Raw genomic sequence first — 22,180 nt, forward strand, 5'->3', positions numbered from 1 at the left:
CCGCCCCGCTGCCGGCGGGCCCGGCCCCCGCCTGTGACTGCCGCCACGCTACTGCACGCGGCGGCCCCAAGCCGCGCATGCGCGCTCAACACTGGCAGGTGGGCGTGCTACCTCACCTACAGCGCCTGGCGCCCGCGCCGTGCGCATGCGCACTACATGAGTTCGACCTCTTCGCCGTCTTTCCGCTCTGCCCATCCCCTACCGCGGCGCGTTACGGCGGCCGCCTGGGGACAGCCCAGTCCCGTTCCGCGTTGCCGTACGGGTGCCAAGCGGCGACACGTGTGTCTAATAGCGAGCGGCCCGTACCTGGCTGCCGTAGCAACGAGGCTCCTTGTCGGGGCTTTCCCTGGCTCCCCTGGGGTCGCGACCCTCGCAGCCACGCTCCCGCCTCACTCGGGCCACTCGTGCCCCGGTTGCCTTCCCGAAGCGGCCAAGGGGGTCAGATACCGACGAGACTGGGGCTCACAGGAGACCAGCTGTAGCCTCCCTGTGTCGTGAGAGAGCTGATCCGGCGGCTTTCCAGCCATGTTTGCAGCCTCAGAGGTGTCAAAGGGGAGAAAGGTGGCCCCCACAGTGACTCCCCCACCCTCTACCCTTGGTGTGTTCATGCAGCCACGTTTGCACTCTGCAGCCCTTTGTGAGCCCAAAGCAAAGCAGCCGGTGTTGTTTAAAGGGCAATACCTTGAATGGGAGATCCTGCCAGAGCAACTGGTGCAATTTCCTGTATAAATATTGATGAGCCTGGAGAGAAAAGGAAATGAGAAGCTGGCTAGCCAAGCCGGGATGTACCCCATTGCTACAGGACCCAGCCTGCGGCCTTGAAGGCAGTCTCTGAATGTTAGCTCCCCACTGCCGTCCACAGACACACAGACGACATGTCCAGAGGGTCTTCTTTATTACAGCCTTGCACCATGCACAGAGAAAACGTACCATTTTACATGTAGACATCCCTTTCATACCTTGAGCAGAGGCTTTTTTACTTAGCTTAATTTCCTTCTTAAATTTGGGGCTAGTCCTGTCATCAACAGCACCTTAACATTTTGGTGACGCTGCTTGGAGTTGGTATGGGCAGGACAGGTTTAATGCCAGCTGCTTTGCCTTATTCAGTGCTATCATTGCTGGCATAATGTGAAGCTGAGGAGTTTGAGGATTTTTTTTTTTTGAGGATGCTTTTCTGGAAAAGATCCTGCTTTCAGTTTTGAACTAGGGAGAAGTCCCACATACAAGTTTCCTACATTTCTCCCTTTGCATTGCTTGACAAAGGAAATTGTGGCCTAGGGACACAGTAAGCTGGCAGTCTGCTTGATGTTTCACATAATGAAACCCCTTTTCCCTCTTAATTCCTTCATGTTGAATAAAAAAAGGTAATTTTCAGACATTAAATTTAGATTAAGTCATGACTTGGTAGTAAAACCAGCTTGGTTTCATAATAAATATGCTTTTGCCTAATTGAAAACAATTAGAAGATAAAATTATTCTTAAAAGTCACATAGTACAGTGTTATAGAATACACTGTAGTGGCAAACAGTGACCAGACAATGGGATATTTGGTTTCCTGGACTCAAAAGGATTACACAAAATAAAGCAAACCTAATCTTTTAAGAGATCATTCCCTAAAGCTGGATCAGAAAATGTTGCCTCCTTTTGTCGGCAGTTATTAAAACTGAGAAAATCCTTCCTGACAATAAAGTATTTAACAGGATTTCATAGGCAAGATAAGTACACCAGAAGACATTCAGGTGAAGTTAAGAATGCTCATTGATTTACTTTATCCAAACTACTATGGGCTAGGCAAAACTGTTCAAAATACTTGATAGATTCACAGAGCTTTCCTAAGTATGTAATTACCCCACATAATTTTTATATTAGGTGAACAAGATCTGAATTGGACGCAACCATCCTTGTAAAAATGCCAGCCACCTTTCTGTGCTACTTTTACCAGTGTCAAGAGGTGACGAGATGTTTGTGTTTCCAGGCTGAAGTTAGCTGCTGTTGTCTCAGGCATGAAGATGAACTCAACGGGGTCAGCCGGAACCGACTTGGATTTGTTTCAAAAAGCCAGCGTGAAAGAGGATGAAGTGTTCCTTCCAGGGAGATGAGAACAGCAGCTCACCTCTAATCAGAGCACTAATGCCTTGGCTTTGGCTATTCATTTTCTAACTGCAGGATTGAAAGCCTCTCTGCAAAGAGAGGTTGTGCAGTCTCCAAAATCTTCGGAGGTTTTCAAGACCTGACAGAATAAAGCCCTGAGTAACCTGGCTTGGTCTCATAGCTGATGCTGCTTTGAGCAGGAGGTTGGACTATAAACCTCCTTAGGTCCCTTCCAACCAGAGTTAGTCCATGATTCTATTATTTTCATCCATTTTACACATATAATCTTTGGCTTTCTTCAGATATCAAACTGGTTAAGACTAGGTTTGAAAGCTCATTTTTATAAAGCATGGCCAGAAAAGAGTTGTGAATTTAACTGCTTTGTATGACTGAGACATGACCCAGCCAGAAAAAGACAAAAATCCCTGTACGAGATGAAAATATCATGATAACTCTTCAAGGAAAAATTATTAAAAGGGTGAGAAATTACAAGTCTTTTGAAGTATATATCACAGGCCTATATGCATTTGCAAAACAAACTGGAACTGCAAAATAACTACTGGGACATGTTTATAGCACTACAGTCTCCAGTGTGCTGCATAGTAAGGGCCAAGATGACTTTTGGGCATAGTCTCCACTGGCTGCAAGGTTATATGTCATACAGCCTAAGCTGCTCCTTCATGTCTCCTTCAGACATCTCTCCAAATGTGTCACTTTTTTCCTTCATGAGCCTGAAGATGGCAGCCAGCTGCTCTCTCTGAACCCTGTCAAGAAGAAAAGGAGAAGTAGGAATAGCCAGTCCCCAGAAGGCATTTTGAGCAAGAACATCATGGTCAAATGAAACACAAATCCAAATGCAGGTCATTTTACATGCCCTACTGGCTGCAGGAAATCTGCCCATGTGAGATGAGAACAAGATATTCTCTGGTTCTCTTCCTCTACCTTCCCATCTGTCCAATCATCCTGCACATCTCTGCAATTCTTTAAATATGAAGATAAATCAGACTGCTTTAACACCAACTTTGGAGTTCCTTAGAACTTATCTGTGCTCAGAGTTTTTGGATAAGTCAACATGTGGAATTTCATAAGACCAACGTGTCCCAGTTTAGCAGACTCTATAATGAAACCAGATTAAGCGTCATCAGCACAGTGTCCTTTCATTCTGTAACAAGAGTATGTAGATACAGAGTCATTCAGGAATGGCTATTAAGTTTTAAATGTATACACTACCTTAAAACTAGACACTAGACTGCCATCCAGTGTGGACGTGACTTTAATCAGCCACTGGAAGATGAGATCACAGATAGAAATCTGCTTTGATTCGAGGGCTTGTTTGCCAGTGTAAAGTGGTGAGATGGCCTCATATAGCCAGTGATCCCCATGTGGGCCAAGGCTAACCAGTGGACCACCTAGCTCAGATTTCCAGCCCTAGAAAGTCCCATAGTAGATGATTAACACTCTTCTCCCCGTAACAGGTGATAACAGGTGATTTCCCCTAACCTAAAGCAGTTAACCATTGCTTTATGTCCTGCAGCACAAAGATTGGGATCTATCACAGGGCTTTATTTGAGGAAGCTTTATAGGAGGGCTTATATTGGTCATACATCTACTGGTCATCACGTAGAGATACAGAAGGGTGGGCAGCACAGAAATGTCATTTGTTATCAAGTAGCTTGTGAACTGATGTGTCTACAAAATCCTCTGTTAGGGCAAAACAAATGTGCACCTTGGCTCCAGGGGGGGCTGGCTATGGGTTGGGACATTCTCATTGTGGACTCCTACCTGGTTGGAGTCAGATTGCAGCATTGTCTAGCACACCTCATACCCCACTCTCCTGTGTGACATTAAAAGAACTAATGAGGTCCTGGTGCTTTATGGCTGTAACAAGGGAGAAGCAGTTTCTGTTACTTCAAGGCTTATTTTGCCCCTGCATGACTGTGGGGCCAGAATTTAGCAACAACCCAGCAGCTCAGAGCATAGATCTGCTGCAATCCTAGCTCCTGTTTTTTTAGCATCTTTAGTCCCTCCCTCAGCTAGAAAGACAGACTCTGGCTTTTCTTCCACGTTATCACCCTGTCAAGAGTCCTCTGTCCCCATCACAGCCAGCTTTCCACATGGGGCTTTAATACACTCTAATTAATCCATTTAAACACATGCCCTTAGTTAGCTGAGGATAGTCTTCCTGCAAGTCCTGTGTGGACACGCTATTGGCTATTCCAGTAACAGGAGAGGTAGAAATACCTATTGACAGGCAAAACCAGGACACAATCTTTGCTTGAAAGAAGAGAGGACAGCATCAACAAATCAGAACACCATGAACAAGATCAGTGGAAGGAGACAGTCAGGAATGTGCAGAGGAGCCTTTGTGTGCCGAGCTCCTCTGGAGTGGGGCTCTGCATTGCCCCATGCCTGAGCTGAGCCCCAGTAGAAGCAGGGACAGCAGGGTGTCCTGCCAGCACCATTGCAGCAGGCAGGGCACGAAAAAAAGCAGATCCTGGCAAAAGAAAGCTCATTTGCCAATTCTTTTCTATTGCAATTGAAATGCTATTGTCCTAAGGCCAAACATATCCTGGTAATGATGTGGGATCTTTTGGTTGTGAAATCTCTTGGTCACAGGCTGGCTGTCTCTTCTGTAATTTTTTGTGCTTACATGAGTAGCATCCAACTGCACTTTCCAGACGAGAGAAAAGGAAGCACAGTCGCTGGCGATCAATATTTTATTTTAGATCACCACTGGGCACCAGAGGGCACATTTCCAGTCTGGTGTGGAGAAATTCAATACATGGCTTTGCCTCACGTATCTGAAATGCCTGCCAGCTGGGGGGGCTCCACACAGGTCTGCATCCCTCGCTCATTATTTCACAGACATTAATACTGCTGAAACCTCCCCAAAGGCCTGTTTCCTCCTCTCTAAACCTCCAAAATCAAGATCATAGAGAATGTTCACTCTATTTTTTTAAGCACATCATCAATGCATTTTGGCTCTTCCCTCAACTTTAAATATCATGGCTGTGCATTTGAAAAACAGGAATCAAAAAGAGCTGTTACTGCCGTTACTTCTCTGTGCTACATAATCTACAACAAAGGGAGAGCAAAACAAAGATGAAGAGAGAAAAGAGCCTGGGAAGGAAGAGTAAGGCATCAAAAACATGAAACTGATTTCAAAAAGGAGCTTCTCCTATCAAAGATGACCTTGTAAAACAACTTTGTAGTGCTCCAGGTTGTATTTTTTTTATTATTTCAAATCAAACCTACCCCATTCACAAGTAAAATTATTCTCTCTTCCCATAAGTGCTGTCCTCAAAACTACTTGGTTTCAGGAGGTCAAAGAGGATTTTACTTATTGCTGACAAAATAGATTAATTAAGGATTTTCAGAGCAGCTTAATTCTTCTTGATAGGCAATTGAATTTGCATACTTAACTCCCTTAGGCTCTTTGCAGACATTTCAGTCCAAGAGTTTTACGATTAACTGGAGGTTCGGGGCAGTGAGACGTAGGTATGTTAAAGGAGATCTGTGTTAAAGGAGAACTGCTGTGCATCTGTGTTTACAGCAGCCGAAAACCTGGGCAGAGCTCCACAGCCAAAGCAAGCCAGGATCCTGCTCCAACACTGCGTGGCCCCAGCAGAAATAAGGGAAAATCCCTGATTTTTGTCACTGGTCTGACTCTGTTGTTAAGGAAGTCTGTGGAATCATTTATGGGGCAAAAGGCACATGAGGCAGAATGTACCTCTAACCTAAAACTCAGCTTTTCAATGCAAATCTCTTGAGGAAGAAGTTACAAGCTGCTGGAGGCAGGGAGAACAAGCATAAATCAAATAAACTATTCAAAGGTTTATTGGACCAAACAAAGGCAATTTTTACAGATTCAAGCCACTAGAATTACAGTCCTTTGTATAAGAGCCACCATCAGATACAAAACAAACAAACAAAACAAACAAAAGTAAAAAATACCCAGACAGCCATTTGAGTTGAAGAAATAGTTTGACTCGCTGCCACTAGCAAAAATCTGGACTCAACTATAGACTTTGCTTGATGTACATATTGCCATGTAACTTAAACACAATGTATATAAGGCATTCTTTGCATAGTTGGGTGCTCAGGACACAGAGTCAGCCAGCCAGCACCGAGGGGAGACAGCGGCTGTACCAGCAGGATGTTGAAGCAGAGGATCCAGATGTGCCTAAATTCGTATGCAAACCACTGAACACGCTTGCAGTTGTCGGCTGGGAAGAGGCAGCCCAGCCTCTTCTAAAGCTGAAGCCTCCTGCTGTTCTTTAAATAAGCCCTTTTGTGAAGAGTTTGCCAACCCCAGGCGCTGGAAAGGACAACTGTGTACAAGGTTTCAAGTATTGTCTGCATAGGAATTACAAAGGGGAAAAGGGGAAAAAAAAGCAGCCTGTTTGGTTTCTGATATGTTTGCAGTGTTAGCCAAGAGGCAGTCGTCCTGCAGTGAGAGAGAAACTTTGACAGACACATCCCCACCCAGCCTGGTGTTTCTACATCATTAGGGGACAAGGGCCCTCTCCTCACTCTCGCAAACGAGCTGGGTTTGATTTGAAGCCTGCTGTGTCTGAAGCAGGTATACATGGCCAGCCGAATTCATCTGCTATACGTGACAGAGCTGAGGAGCAATGCTGAGCTCTGACTCCAGTGGACAAGCCACAGGGCTAGCAAGAGAAGAGGGCACCAGAGCAGCAAGCGGGGAAAGGAATGGGAAGGGTGTCTCTTCCAGGACCCCCACAATCTCATCCTGAGCCAGAGGAAACCCCATATGCCATAGCTACCTCCTTGGGTCTCTCCTCTTGGGAACCAGAGTAAAGTGAGAATCCAGATATTAACAGCAGCCACAATGTGGTCTCCTGAATCTCCATCACAAGCAGAACAGCTAAACTATCAATCTTCATCACTTCTTGAGCCTTCTGCCTACCTACAGAATCAGCTCTGCTAAGATAACTACAGAAGCTAGATTTGAGTCGATCCAGCTAACATCTGCCATCCCTCGCTTGGACCCCACTTTGTCCCTCCACCCCTCAGAATAAAGCAGCATTGTACAACATTTGAAATCATAGGCAGTTCCCACACCCCAGCAATAAAGAGGAGATTGGCCCTAGGAAAAAACAATTTGATAGTCTGGTATAAGGTCCAGGCTGGTCTGGGAGAAGAGCTATGGTTCACCCGCCCCAATAAAGAAACAATTTCATGGCAGGCCTAATACATGGTAATGAATACAACTAATAGACTTGCTGCATATTTAGTATCCAATTTGGGTTCTGTCTGGGGAAGAGGGAGGAAGGTTCACCTCCTAGGACATCCCAGTCCCCCAGACACAACTCAAGTCATTGCTTGGGCCCAGCCTCAGTTCATGGAGCCACACAACAGGATCTCCTCAAACTTGATATCACAGGAGTTTTTGAAGAACAACTTCAGACCAAGAGGGGATCCCAAGTTTTGAGGGTTTATGGATTTCTCTTATGGGTGTGTTTGGTTGGTTTTGGTATTTCTCTCAAGCCTTTAAAGATGCCAAGGGATGCCTTTAGGAGGAGGCTAGGGACAACTTCATATAGTCTTCAGTTCTGCAAAGAGAAACAGGGAGAGAAGAGAAATCATTTCAGTCATTTCACCTCTCAGGCCGGTTCATTACTATTCACATAAATGAGCAGAGGCAAAACTCAGTGTGTGTGGGAAGGGAAGGCAACTTCCCACGTCAAGGCAGAACAAGCTGCTCTTTGCAAACCTCCTGCCTCTAAGGAGGAAGCACTTTGCTTCATCAACTGCAGCAGGATAGTCAAAAACCAATCAGAGGTGTAAATCCTCTCATCTGCAACCAAATCAACCCTTCTGACCTACTGATGAGAGCTGGAGAAGCCCAGCTAATTGGAAGCCTTCGTTAGCTTCAGAGATTACTGCCTCACTGTGCTGTGCAGAGCCTCCTTGGGCTGCTGGCACCCTTGCCCAGCCCAGATTCCTCCTCCTACCTGCAGCCAGATGAGCCAGGAACAAGCACTGGTTTCACAGGGCAGTGTGCCTGAACAGGTTGACCTTTCTCAGTCTTCCTACAGATGTGCCTGTTCAAGGGAAGAAGGCTAAAAACCCCAAGACTCTCTTCAGGTCATGAGGCTTCCTTTTAGTGGGAACCTCTGCCAATGTCCCAGGGAAGGAGGGTGAGATGACTAGATGTGATTTATGGGTGGCAACACCCAAGCACTCCCTGAGGTCTTGCAGCGTGTTGTTAGGAGAGCCAGGGCTGAAAAATGTGGTCCCTTGTTCTCAGCTTGAACTTTTAGACACTCTGCCCTTACTGCCCCAGCATCTCTCATGGCCCACCATCCACAATATCTGGCAGTACGCCAGGCAGCTGCCCACAGACACAGAAACCTGCACTAAGGTGGAGGAAAGCTACAACACGCATTACCTGGACACTTACAAGCAGATGCACCCCAGCCTAATTCTTCCTGAATTCAAGAGCGTTCACTGTCCATAACACCTGAGCCCCATTTGAAAGCCCCCAGCTCCCAACAGCCACAGTATGAAGGCAAGTTACAGCCTATTTCTTCCTCATTCTTCTATAAAAGGTTGCCTTCTCCAGCAGCCTTGCAAGTGCAGCCAACAACCTGGATCCCGGATGGGAGATACAGGGTAAAGCATCACGTGGGACTGTGGTTACTCAAGAAACGCTGCAGAGGCTCAGTGGCCGGCCCATTAGGACAAAGAAAGGGAACTCTCTGGAGTGGATAATCGCTCTGCGAGATTCGCAGTGCCGAGGATCAGATCATCCCACTCAAGTCATGCAAGCATAATCAGATTTCATGCACGAGGGCATATGCTCATTGCCCCGGGGGCCCAGAAGGAGAGGTCTCCTCCACTGTGTTGCAGTTGGAGTGGAGAAGGATGGACGATGCCAGAGAGGGTTCCTGAGGCTCAGTTGCAGCCTGCAGCCCCTCACAGGGATACTCACCTCCAGGACAGGGCCAAGCCAACAGCTGGGTTGAGAAGATCTTAAACCAAGTATGAACTTAATGGAGGATGTCCATCAGAGCCATAAATTCCCCATCTGCACAACAGGGATCCCCCTTACTGCTCCTGGAGCAAGCTGTGAGGGGGATTAGACTAAAAACCATGAGGCAGTCCATCACTGGGGACATATAACCCCCATGCTGAGCAGCTCAGGCATTGCTGCCATGGAGCCCAAGACTTAATTAGCTTGGGATGGCAGCTGAGAGCTGTGACCCACTGCTTATCCTTGGCTCTTCCCTCCTTTCCATTCTCCTTGGATGATGAAATCCACCTGATCAGCGTGCTTACCCCAGCAGCACATCACTCATACCAGGTCAGGGTCTTCTTTTGCTAGAAGCTCACATCCTCTCCTATTTATGGATTATCCAGATATCTCTACTGCAGCCTCAGCTGAGGCCCAAGCCAGTGAATAATACGATTTGTCAGCTGGACATGGAACAATGTTCCTGTGCAAGGAACAGCTGGAGAACAAGGAGCTCAGACAAGACCAGGTCCTCAATTATGAGAAAGGCTTAGGTACTGAAGGTTTTAAAAGCACATGCTTCTCCTGAAACATGGAAACTGAGTGTCCTTCTGGCGGCCTCAGAAGCATTCCCCTCACTCCAACTTAACCATGGCATTGGCACAAGAGCATGGGCTTCTTGCCTTTGAGAGCAGAGTGCATCCCAGCACTGACAAACAGGGTGGGCTGCTGGTGTTCCCACGTGCGTTTATCCCTCATGTGTGCAAAGTCCACAGCAGGTCAGGAAATCCAGTAGTCCATCCATAGCCTATAGCTTCCAAAGGAGTCCTAAACCCACTGTAGGGATATCCAAGACCATCTTGCTATAACCACCTCTGGTGATTGCTTGTGTCCTTTCTGGGACTAGTTTCACTCAGAAAGCTGATTTTCCCAAGTGTGAAGCATTACCAGCTCCTTCCCCTGACAGAGGGAGCAGGTGCTTGGCTTTTTGGGAACATCAGTCCTCTGGTCTGAAATCTTGGCAAGAAGGGCAAATAGCAATCTGGCTCCAGACAAGCTAGGATTGACCCTTGAAGGTTGAGAGCAGTGAGGAAAGGCTCTGGGTCCTGGGTAGACCTGGCAATGTGTCAGTCTCTTCCCAGGCAGTTCCCTCCTATCTAACTGCTGGGTGGTTCCATCACCACCACTTCCCATTTCTCTGCCCTTGGAACAGCTACCATCTCATTTCTGGTAGTGATCATAACCCAGTCTCATCCAGGATCAAGGTACTGCAGGAAGAATATGAGGAATGACGTACTAAATCTAAGCTTTCCCAGTGGTCCCAAAAGTGTGGGCCAGTTGCTTCAGCCAACAAGCAAAACATGGAGAGAAAGGACTTAAATGCAGAACAGAGAGAGATAGACAGGACTTAGAAAAGAGAAGAGTGGGAGAGTGAGAGGTACCAAAGGGAGCTTCTATCAACACAAATCTGAAACTCCTCCAGTGGTCAAAAAAGTTGAAAGGTACACACAACCTCAGGAAATACCTACTGCTCCTCTGGAACACCAGGAAAGCAGTCGAGGCTGCTGGAGCCTGCGGGACCAGGGAGCACAAGTCCCACTGCCTTTAGGATAGGAGCCGGCGAGGAGTCAGAGGGGCTGGGGACTACGTCACTCCCCAAGCATGTCCCCATGCCTATCGCTGTTTCAAGACAGAAGCCTCCCACATTTCCATGCCATAGCAGCAATAACCAAAAAGGCCAGAGCACAGCCTGGAAGGTGGCTCAAGCTTCTGGCCAGTTCAACCGAAAGGCCACAACCACCTCCAGTCATGCGTCCATCTCCTCGCAACACTCCTGACCCACTCAGCCAACACCACAGTAGTGTGGAAAGACATGGGTGGGTCAGCCTGCGCTTTCCTCCATAGCTCAGTGTTTGAGCTCCAGTTTGCTCTCTACCGATTTGTACCCAGCCTGGCATGATGTCCCGATTCCCCACAGCCCTTGGTCTCCCCCAGCTGCAGGGGAGCCGCAGGAGAGGCAGAGCCAGGCTCCCAGGGAGTGAACCGAGACCAGCAAGCTGCCCATGCCGCACAGGATTAAGCAGAAGCGGATGAAGACAAGTTGAGCGCTGGGTGAGAGAGACAGAGAAGCAACCACAAGCAAGGACAATTTAGGACCTGGGCCAAAAGAAAAAAACCCAGGAGCTAAAAGCAGAGTCACTGTCTGGTCTGAAATCTCATTCCAGGGCAGGGGCAGAGACTCGCACCCAGCAAAGACCATGGAGGAGCTTGCAAAACTTTCCTCTCTGGGATGGGAGAGGAGGAGATGGGGAAGGGATGGCTTCCCCTTCTCTGGGTTTCCAAGGGAGGCATCCTGAGTTGCTCAGTTTTTAAAGCTGCCGGGGACTCATGACTCAATCAGATGCTCTATAAATAGGCCCAGAGCTCAACCCCACGGACATCTTATAGGTCAGAGGGCATTTTCCCTGAGGATATGGTGGAGGCAGAGAACAGCACTGGGCCACCAGGAGACTCCTTCCTCACACCAGTGGAGCCTGGCACCTATAGAAGGAACATCAGAGCAGGAGGAGCTCAGCAGGGCCCCCCAAACACACAAGAGGCAGATGGGAAGGAAACGTGCCTCATGTGCTGGGTGTTTTGCAGCTGAAATCAGCCTTCCCCATGGTTGCTGCCATCCCCATGGCTGGTTGGTAGCCACAGTAAAGCAGTGGCCAGAGCCTGACCTGAGGAGTCCCCTGGCTCTAGGCTGTGGGGTGCCTTGCTGCTACTCCTCCTCCCTCAGCCCAGAACAACTATCATGCTGCAGAAGATGAAAAGCAAACACATAACAAAACCCCAAAGAAAGCCCGAACTTACCAGCTTCCCTGATCCAAAAGAAGCACCATGCTGGACAGGACAGGACAGCAAAGCTGCTGGGTGAAGGTTAGCAGAAGAGAAGGGAGGAGAAATAGGCCCAGATCCCATGCTTATACAGAGAGGGGAGCAAGCAAGCAAGCCAGGGCTATGTGATGGCAATGCAGGGAGTGGACAGGGACAGATGCTGATGGAGAGCTCTCCCAAAATGCAACCTACCCCAGCTCACCCACTTATTTTTGGAGGGCCAGTAGTGGAGATGTTTGAAACGGGTCAAGGTCTGCCAACATGGTCACTAAACCCCTGCAGCTGCTTCCTGCCCCTGTGTGCTCCACAGTTGTCATCACAAGCATTGTTTCATTCAAAACCAAACTTCAGCATGGTTCTCCCTCAAGCCACAGCTGCATCCCTACATTGATCTGAGATGCCTGGCAAAGCAAGGAAAGGTCTCTCCTTTCTGTCATTCCCTGGAGTCAGGGTCTGTCCAGGGCACCTTGCCTTGCTGAAACTGCAGGGCCCAAGTCCAGGTTTATTCGGTGCCTCATAACCAGGAGGTTCTCTGAACACAGCTGGGGAGGAGACAGGTTTCCATTGCTAAATTACCACCAAGAAAAGGATGTGAGTGTGAGATTTACAGCCATCCAATTCTCCTTGCATGAATTTCAACTTGCAGCTGAGGCCTAGGATTAAGTCTAGCCTGGATTCCAGCAGTGTGTCCTCAACCCACCCCATGGCTGGCATGGAGAGGAGAGAAGAGGTTAGGAAGCAGGAGAATTTGCTTCTAGAATGGGTCACCTGGCTGCAGGAACTGAGCCCATTGGCCAAGGAAACTGGGCAGCCATCCCTACCGTCTCCTCAGTCTTACAGAGGCTGGTCTGTGGTCCAGGGACTCACCTGCTCCATCCATGAGTGCACCAGCAAACAGCAGAGAGTGTCTGAGCAGTTTGGTGCCATTCACTTGGACCCTTCTCAAGGGATCTGCAAGGATGCCCCAGCTGAGGCCCCATGGGGCAGCTTCTGGCTCTCCACCCCCATCTCTCTCTCTAAACCCCAGAGACAAGAGAGAACAGAGAGGAGAGACCTTTCCAGACTGTCACATGGGATCTGCTCTTCTTCTTCCAGCCAACACACCTAGTGAAGAGTGGCAAGGACAGAGTGCAGACAGCTCAACCCCTCAGCATTACCAAGGCCAACCAAGATTTGGTCAGAGGATCTGCTCTGCCTCATGGAAAGAGAGAATTGAAAGCAGAGAACCAAGTAGTTTCTCCTGATTTTCTCTTTTACCTTGAGTGGAGCCTTGTTGCAGCTGTCAACGATCAACACGGTCCTGATCATACTCCTTTCTAACTGAAAAAAAACCCACTAACCTCTTTCTAACCCAAGTGAGGGTTGAAAAGCAGCTGGCAGAAACCACTTCAATCCATCCATGCAAGCCAGGCCCTGAAGGCACACTGGGGAGCCCTTTCTCTTCCTCTCTCATCTGCACAAAGTGCCCAGCCAGGACAGCAACGCTGTCTGAACGGCTTCTATGAGCCATATTTCTCAGCCTGAACTATTGCTTTGCACCATGGCAGCTACAGGCCAAAAGCCTCAGGTGCAGAAGAGAAGGATTTGGGAAAGAACACTGTGCTGGCTTGACTAAGGGCTGCATCCTTCCCCTGCACTCCTCCCCTTCCTGCCCAGACTATTTTTCTCCCCCACGGGAACAAACACTACGTGCTTCTGTTCTACAAGTACTGGTGACCCATCAGGTGTGATCAAGCACAGCCACCACACGAGCAGATGCATTTTCCAACTAGATTTGCTGTCCTCTTCCCTCACTGAGGAGTCCCTCTATTTTTTAAGACTGAAGTAACCAGAAGCAGGAAGTTGCATCACTCAGTAAAGGTCACATTCCTTCCCCTTTCAGTCCAGAATTAGCACCAGTTCGAAGCCGCAGAACTCAAGTGAATACTATGCAAGACAACCACAAATTCTGGAGTAATGGAGGTTAAAGCAGAAGTGGGGCTTTGATTAAATAACCCAATCTACTGTGTGCATTCTCTCCTGTCTGAAGTCTTTCAGCTCTTCCTGAAAAAAGCAATTCCAAAATCAAGGGTCCCCAAATTAAGATTCATTGACTACGGATCACTACAAGTAGCCTCAAGGGGGTCTGGGAGACTCACTTGCATTTTTGGGCATGTTGCTGACAAGCTGTTTTACACAGGAACCTCTTGGGAAAACTGGAGGGCTGACAGGGCTAAAAGCAAAGACTAAGCCAGTCTCAGCTTTGACTGCACACCTTAGGACCAACTAGCCACTCCCTCAGCAGCCCTAATTTCCCAAATCAGGAATCAGAAGTGGTTGTGGGATGTTCAGCTTCAGGCATCTGAGACAGAAGAGGTGAGCATCCAAATATGAGAGGTCCCATTTTCCCCAGAGTGCTCATGGAAAGAGAGATAGAGGCAGAGGGAAGCAACTCATTAATTTTATGAGGAGGTAAAGGGGAGGGAGGTGGTGAGGGAGGTGGGACAGGCAATCAACTGTAGCTCAGAAATAAACCCTCCCCAGAAAATGAGACCCAAAAGCAAAAAAACCCCAACACATTAGCAGATGTTATCAGTGGTACCACTACTTCTAAGAAACAGCATGTCCTTACCAAAAAGGTTTGCAAGAATGTTTGTGGCCGAGGACCTAAGGTACTTGCTACAGAGATGTGAGATCAGAGGTCAGCTCAATCCTGCAACATAAAGGTGGCAAACCCGGGTCACGGCAGATCGGCAGTGCAGATGGTGTGCATGAGTCGGGGAGAGGGATGGGACTGCTGGGGGAGAAGGATGCAGGGCTGGGCTGAGCCGCTGCGCTCAGCTCGCCCAGGAGCTTACCTGGCAGCAGCCCTGCCCCCTTCCACCACCTGCGAGGCCTGAAATGAAAAGCTGCTGATGCTGCAGTGAAGATTTTGGGGGGAGGGTAAGCCAGCAAACAAAGCAAGACAGAAAAAAAAAAATTCACAAAGCTGCCTTAAAGAAATGAACAACAAAAATACGGAAGAGAAGAAAATAAAGGAGCAGTAGGAAAAACACATCTGCCAATGGCCCTCAGCGTGGGAGGCTGCTGAGTCTCCAAAGGACCTGATGCCCAAGTACTGTCTGTCAGTCCTAGGTGCACTGTCCTGCCCTGGGACCACTGCAGACAGATGTGAGCAGTGATGCCTGGGAGATCCACATGCCCAGGAAAGGTCCACCAGTCCCTAGAGCCCATTCTACAGTCCAGAGTACAAAACCCCCACCCCACTGCTGCCCATAGGCAATGTCCCCTCAGTGTCCCCAGGTGACAGCAGCAGCAGTTGTTGCCCAGAATAACCAGCCCAAGGCCCTGCAAGACTCCTGGCCATGAAAATCTAAGCAGCGATTGCTCAAGTGGTTTGGATGGAGCTGCTGATGGTGCAAAGGCTTTGAATTTGCCTGTTATAGGTAGATTTTTTTTTTTTGTGCGTCATTGCTTTGCAGGATCCTGAAAAGTAACTCTCATTGAGCCCCATGGGTTTCACTCTCATTCCCTCAGTTAACTCCACCACCGCCCTCTCCAAGTGAAAAATACAGCAATGCTAACAGCTCTGCTTAGCATTTTACAGTCTGGGGGCTCTAGGCATGATAAAGATATAACAAAAGGAAGAAAGCAGACATTTTTCATGATGCCACCAATGCATAATCAACCCACCATCAGAGGAAACCGGGGCTTATTTCTGTTGCTGACCCCAGAGCACACAGCCCTTGCAGATCTTTGCTCCTGGCAGTGCTAAAAGCAGGTGAAGCCCAAAAGCTGAGGACAACTGGGAGTCCAGAAGCCAGGGGAGAAAGGAATGACATCTCTTGATGGGTAAGTTGGGTTTGACTGGCGAGAACAGCTGCAGGCTGTAGGTTTGGCTAGTGAAGGCAGACTGCATGGAGCCCCACACACCACCTCAGTCTCTCCAGGACCAGAGTGAGGATGTGCCAATGCCAGCCCTTGGGCAGGTCTCTGGATTTACACTGCCTGCTGTAATGCCCTGCTCACACCACAGAGGCAAACCTGAGCCAGCCCAGCTGTCAGCAATGCAGAGATGTTGCCCAAGGGCCTCAAGGCAAGGCTTGCTATTGGTAGCCTGCCTGACCCAAGGACGAGGTGCAATCCCTCCATCCCTGCCTTCCCTGCTTGCTCAAGTTTCCACTTGGCCCATGCCAGGCTTTTACACGATGCCAGTTATGGTGGTACTCAGACCACAGCATAACAGGCAAGGGGTGACAAATTTCCCCACATCATCCCAGGAAGTGCTCACCACTGGGTGGAGAATTGGGTCTTACAGCCCTTGGGACAGCAACAGAGAGAACATCCCCCAGGCTTGCCTTGAGCCATCACTGGGAAATTGGTTCCCTGCAGCTCACCCCAGAGGGAAGGGGTATGAGCTGCACACATCTGCTAGGGGGCTGCCTGCCACAGAGCCTTGAATGTGGGGTCTGACGTCTCCAGTTTAGCATGGGCTCTTTGTGCCTGTGGGCTGAAGGGCTCCCTCCGCATATGGGCAGAGACTTCACACTGACAGTACAGGCTGCCTTTGGAGAGGGCTTTGCAGCTCAAGGTGTAAGGTTGGTATTGATTTTCCTTACATAGGCTGGGAAATCTTGAGCTAGAAAGCTTGTTCTTGGTAACAGGACAGGTCCTTTCTTTCTTCAGGCAGGACTCAAGCTCAGGAGGAAACTTTAGAACATCCATTTGCACTTTTTGCTCCTTTTCTACTAGGTCCACTACATGGCAAATCCCCACCATCACTTACAGCTGAGGAGCCAGCACTGGGTACAGACATTCCCAGTCTCAGCACCATCACAGTGAACAATAAAGCTCCACAGTTGCTCACTTTGCTCCAGAATTTCTGAGCTATGCCCATGTCCTCAGTTTGGAGGCCATTCACAAGGTAGAGGGAGGGGAAGTAGCTAGAGATCAAGTCCTCAACAGATGTAAATCAGTATGGTGCTAATGAGATCAGGGGAACTGCTTCCATCAGCTGGGAGATTTGGTCTAAGCACCAGAGATGGAGCTTGGACAGCTCTAAAGATATACAGGACCATAGTGTTTTCATCTTCTAAATCAGCGTGACTTTATTTGTTCTCATCTCTGGGTGGGAGAGGTCTGGATCACTGCAATGAGATGTTGAACCCAAGGCTATCAAGGTAGTTTGGGGAGAAAGAAGTCTGAATACACCCAGCTTGTTTCAAGATTTTGCCAACCAGATGGCCTTGGGCAAGAAGAAAAAGGAAACTTGACTTACCTTTGTTCTTCCTCAAGTTCTTCTTTGGTCATCATTGACTTGTACTGGTTTCCCCTCAGCTTTCCAGGACTGTATTTAAAAGAGAATGTCTCATCTGCAGCTGGAGAGTGGGAGAGGGAAAGACAAAGAAGAGGAAGAGATTGCGTGAGCCAGAGACCTCCCAAGAGCAAGGATCAACAGCAGTGGGCTTGTTCTCTTGAGCTGCTTGCTGACCCCTGCTCCTGCACCTGCACCCGCACCCCAAATGCTATGGCCACCCCAAAAGACTTCCTCAGTCAGGCCCAGGCTCCAGAAAGCCTGGGCAGTGTCAGGGAGGCTGTGTGGATTGCAGTGGAGAGCCAAGATGCTACTGGTCAGAGGATGGCAGAAGTCCCGGCTGCAGCTCGCACTGGAAACAGCGAAGACCACTGTGAGTGAGCAGCCCTGCTTGGAAGCAGATACACGTAAATCCTACAGCCCGCAAACCATATGCTATTGCTCTGCCTGGATTCAAAGCCTCGCAGGCCCATCTTGGCTTATCAAGACATGCTAATCCTGCCCTGATTAGCTTGCAGCATTTTCCGCTGCTCCACTCCAGACTTGCATTCCTTCTCTCTCCCTCTCCTTAACTAGGGGCCCTGTCCCATGCTTGGGGCTCATGGATGGTGCCACGAGCAGAGCTGTCCCAGGCCACACAGCCCAGCAGCTTTCCTGCAGCCCTTGTCAAAGCTGGGTCCAAGTCCCTGTCACTGGCCAACAGACCCAAAGAGGAACCCTGGGTTTTCTCCAGTTCTGGGTGCTCTCCTCCCCGGCTCGCCAGGCTCAGCCCTGTGCTAATTAGAGCACCGAAGCTCACAGACTCTGAGGCAAAGCTGATTCTTTTCCAATCGGATTTTGTTTGAGCACTATTTGCTTTTAAAAACCTCTCCCCTGCTTTATCTTCCTAGAGATGAGAGAAAACAGCAGGAGTGGAGGTCAATCCAACGGGCGGCCCAAGGAAGAGCAGCTGCTTTGGGCAGTTGCCTTTATTGGTTATCTGTGGGCTCTTTATCTGTGAGCCTTTATCTCCCAAGGCCTGCAGGACTCAGCTGCCTTGCATCGAGCTATCTAGCATTGCTGTTTCCACATCCACCCAGAAACATTTGCCATTTCCACCAACCCTCGGAGCTCTGCAGGTACTTCTAAGGGGTCCACAGAAGTAAGATGTTATTATATTATCTACACAGCCTTGAAAAATTGCACATTATCCACTAACCAAATATCCAGGATGCTACCCACAGCACCAGCAAGACACCAGAAGTGATGGAAATCCTCTGTCTTCTGTGGCAGGAGAGGAAGCCTCAACTTGTACATAACCCACGGGAACACATCCTGTCCCCAGCCACCTAGGGAAGTCCTTTCCAATCCTCACCGCTGCTACTGCAGGCACCACATTCATGACAGCCTCTCCTCCTCCACCTGGCCAGATGAAAAACTCCACAGCCCCTCTCCTCCCTTACTAACACCCAGAAGGATCTAGCATCAGCAGCTTCCCTTTATTTTCCGGTCAATCAATACTGCCCTTAAGGATTTTCTCCCTGCATTCAGGGTCAACTGCTTGGCTCAGCAATTTCTCCAGCCCCAGGCTCACACATGCACTCAGTGGCTGCTAGAGCACTCACAGACCATGGGGACCTTGGCAAAAAAGGCAGTTCAGAGCCTCATTTTGTAGGTGTGGAAGCCTGAGAACTCAAATCCAAGCTGTGCAAGGCTGTGTGGGCAGGTACAGGACCAAGTGTGCCAACCGCTGCAAGGTCACTGCTGCTGGCACGCAGAGCACACCCGGAGCAATCTTAGCAGGCTGGGAATTTAACTGAAGCCTCCTCCCTGCAGATATTCACATTTCCTCCCTTCTTCCCTACATCTCCGTGCCTCTGGTGCTGGGGAGCTTCCCTGGGAAGTCCTGGTGGATTACTGCTTGGTTACTGATCTGGAGCATTTCTGTCACCCCAAAACACCATCGGGGCTCCCAGGGGAACAACAAGGCAATCCTTTTCTCTAGTGTCTTCACCCCCATGCTCTGGGTCTGCAGCCCCAAATGTTCACTTCAGCTGGATCCCATTTCTCTTGGTGGGAAAACCTTCCGAACAGGCAGACAAACAAGCATGGCCAGCTGGAAACAAGCAGTAATGCTGCAGCTTATCAGCCCTTCGGGTGGCCACAAAAGTGCACAGAAAGAAAATTCAGCTGGCTGCTGCTTTGGGAGATATTAGGGGAAAGAAAAGGAAAAAAATAGGGTGTAACATCCTGTTTCTTACCCTGAGGCAGAGCAGGAGCTGTTTCATTACCTTTGTATAGCTCGCCTGATTTCAAGGACAATTAAGATCATTTCCCTTATGTCGTTTTCTGCCAAGTAAATGGAGATTTGGGATTTTGCTTGTCCCAAAAAGGGCAGTTTAATTGCCACCCTGCCAGAAAAGAATAAGGGAAGAGGGAGGCGAGGAGGCTATGCATCTCTCTGCCCACATGCTGTCGTTAAAAAGGAGCCAGTGTGCTGCTTTGGAAACCACGGGATGTTTTCTGAGCTCAGGAACTTTCTTTGCAGAGCAAAAACAAACTTCAGGAAACACACAAAAAGGGAGGCTGGGTTTTCACGTGGACAGCAAAAACACTACAGAAATATGAGGTGACCTACTTACTCAGAGCCTCCGTGAGTTCATATTAAAGAAAACATTTGTCTTTCAGCTCTCTTCCCTTGTGTTGCCAGCACCATGACCCTGGGCTGGCAAGGTGAAAGCAGCCCCAAAAGTGCACCTTTGCTCTGAATGCGCTCGCTCCAGCATGTCCTGCGCATGCAGCAAGTACCTGCCAGCTCCACGAAGCAGGGAGAAGGCTGCTTTGATGGTTTTGGCCGTTACTTTACCCAGTCCTATTATTGACACCATTTCTGAGGTGTTTTATAATTCAGGAGAGGAGTTGGTGACTGTTAGCAGGAGGTGCTTAAGGAGTATGCTGGGCTAGTGATGACCCATGGCCAGGGACCGTCATCTCCATCTGATCCTGACCCACAGCCAGAGCAGTCCTGAAGCAGAGTTGAACCAGCAGAGGCAAACCCTGGCAGAGCAGTGCTACCGAGCATCCACTGGGCAGGATACATCCATGATTCCTCAAACCAGCTCTCCCGCAGTCCTGCACAGTAACGTCCCCGATCACCAGTGCTGTGGGGAAGCCTAACGGGGTGGAATAAGTGTCTCTTGGGAACCTCGTCTCCAGAGGTGCTTCCCCCATCTTGTGGGCTTGGCACCAGGATTAAAATTTGATTCTCTGTGGCATTAGGCATAATCCTCCCAAGCCAGGGGATTGCCACCCAGCACCTTAAAAAGGGCAAGCGGAAACTGGGGCAGGGAAGGGAGAATGCCCCAAGCTCTCCTGTTCCACAGCTGCTCCCAGCCACCCCAGGCAGGGGCTCCTGGGAACATCCCAGCGTCTCTGAGGCTGCTCAGGAGAGCAGAGGCCCCTTCAGACACACACTCTTGCTTGGCACCATCTGTTTCATTTTCTTATGAGCGCAGCAGTTGTTACCCCAATTAGTCAATTAATCATTTTCCAATCAACTAATTGGCTAATCAGTTAAAAACAGCTCTGACTAAAGTCCCCCGGAGATCGTCCTGGATGGGAACAAGAAGCTTTTGGGGCAGCTTCATCACAAAGCTACCCCACGGCAAACAGCCCCCAGGCGTTTGGGGAAGCAAACAGGGGCTGCTGCCAGAGCAGGAATCTCCTTTGCATTTCCTGGAGGAAGGAGCCAGCCCCAGGCATTCAGGGCTTCATCCCCTTGACCCCATCTGTACCCTCCCAGCAGGGTGCTGGCTTGCTTGGCACTCACCATCTTCATCCTCTGGCTCTCTCACCACCAACTTCTCATTTTCCGAGTCCAGATCTTCCTCCTGGAGGGGTTAAAATACAGAAGAGCCATGAGGAGATGGTGCTGTGCTAAATAAATGTGCTCAGCCAGGGCACCAGAGCTCCCAAAGCAAGGGCTGGGTACTCCTCCTCTGCCTCCTTCAGGGAACAGGCCAAACTGACACTTCGCTAACAAGCAAGGTTCATTCCTCACCCCTATGAGCTGAGCTTGGAGATCACCAGCGCCCTGGAGCACGCGTCCTCCTGCATCCTCCCCAGCCCCGTGCATCTCATTTGAAGTAACAGGGCTGGCATGCAACGGGCAAAGCACACAGGAGAGAAGGGAAGGAGCATGAAGGGAGCCCGGCAAGCTGCCACACTATCGAGGGGGATACAGGAAAAGTCAGGGTGAAGGAGACCCAAGGGAAATTAAAACAATCCGAGAAGGACCCTGCGCAGAGCCGAGTGCTGGCTTTGCAGTGCATGGCTTTAGATAAACTGCAGGAGCACGGTATGCAGCCCCAGCCCAGAACTAGGTTAGTTTGTCATCGGTGAGGAATGCGCATTATTCACAGCCATTTGGCTTCTTCTCACCACCCTGCTCTGGGGCTCCCCAGAAGGACACGCCACTGAGACCCCCGCCCCCCGCAGCCACCGCTATTTTGGGCCACACTTCCAAACATGGGCACTTCCTGCTGGACACCTGGGCTTCCCCAGGGATCGCTGGGAGCAGGGCAGCACCCGAAGGAGAGGGCTTAGGGAGGCAATGCTCAGCCCTGGCCCTGGGGATATGGCCAGGAGCTGGGGGAAGTTGTTCCCCATCACTTCTGTCTCTCCCTGTGAGCTGGGATGTCCCCAGGGAGACGTGAAGGGACATATTATATATATTGATTATTTTAGGTCAGTAGGATCTGGGCATTTCTGAGAATCTAACCGTGGAAGCAAGGAGGAAATTTGGGTGCCGAACCTCCAAGGACGGAAAAAATCCCCGCTCCAACCCAAAGGAAGAAACATCTGATGGGAGCAGAGAGGGAGCAGCTGAGGATGCCAGGCTGGCAGGCGACAGCAACGCGCTGCAGCCGTGGCTGGTCTGGGGAACCCCCACCGCCGGG

The 22,180-nt window shown here is 49.5% G+C and overlaps 1 protein-coding gene across 1 annotated transcript in view; it reads right to left on the reverse strand.

Annotated features, from left to right (window-relative positions):
• Positions 1–2,544: 2,544 nt before the first annotated feature.
• Positions 2,545–22,180, reverse strand: part of MXRA7 (matrix-remodelling associated 7) — a gene marked incomplete at its 5' end in the record, with an annotated part of 20,238 nt that continues 602 nt past the window's right edge. Inside the window, 3 exons of the mRNA XM_010187350.1 lie at positions 2,545–2,855; positions 17,208–17,307; positions 21,052–21,112. Of these exons, the coding sequence (XP_010185652.1) occupies positions 2,741–2,855; positions 17,208–17,307; positions 21,052–21,112 (276 nt within the window). The remainder of the gene's footprint in view (positions 2,856–17,207; positions 17,308–21,051; positions 21,113–22,180) is intronic.

This window comes from Mesitornis unicolor, unplaced genomic scaffold (genome assembly GCF_000695765.1).
Source record: "Mesitornis unicolor isolate BGI_N332 unplaced genomic scaffold, ASM69576v1 scaffold40400, whole genome shotgun sequence".
Classification (NCBI taxonomy): Eukaryota; Metazoa; Chordata; class Aves; order Mesitornithiformes; family Mesitornithidae; genus Mesitornis; species Mesitornis unicolor.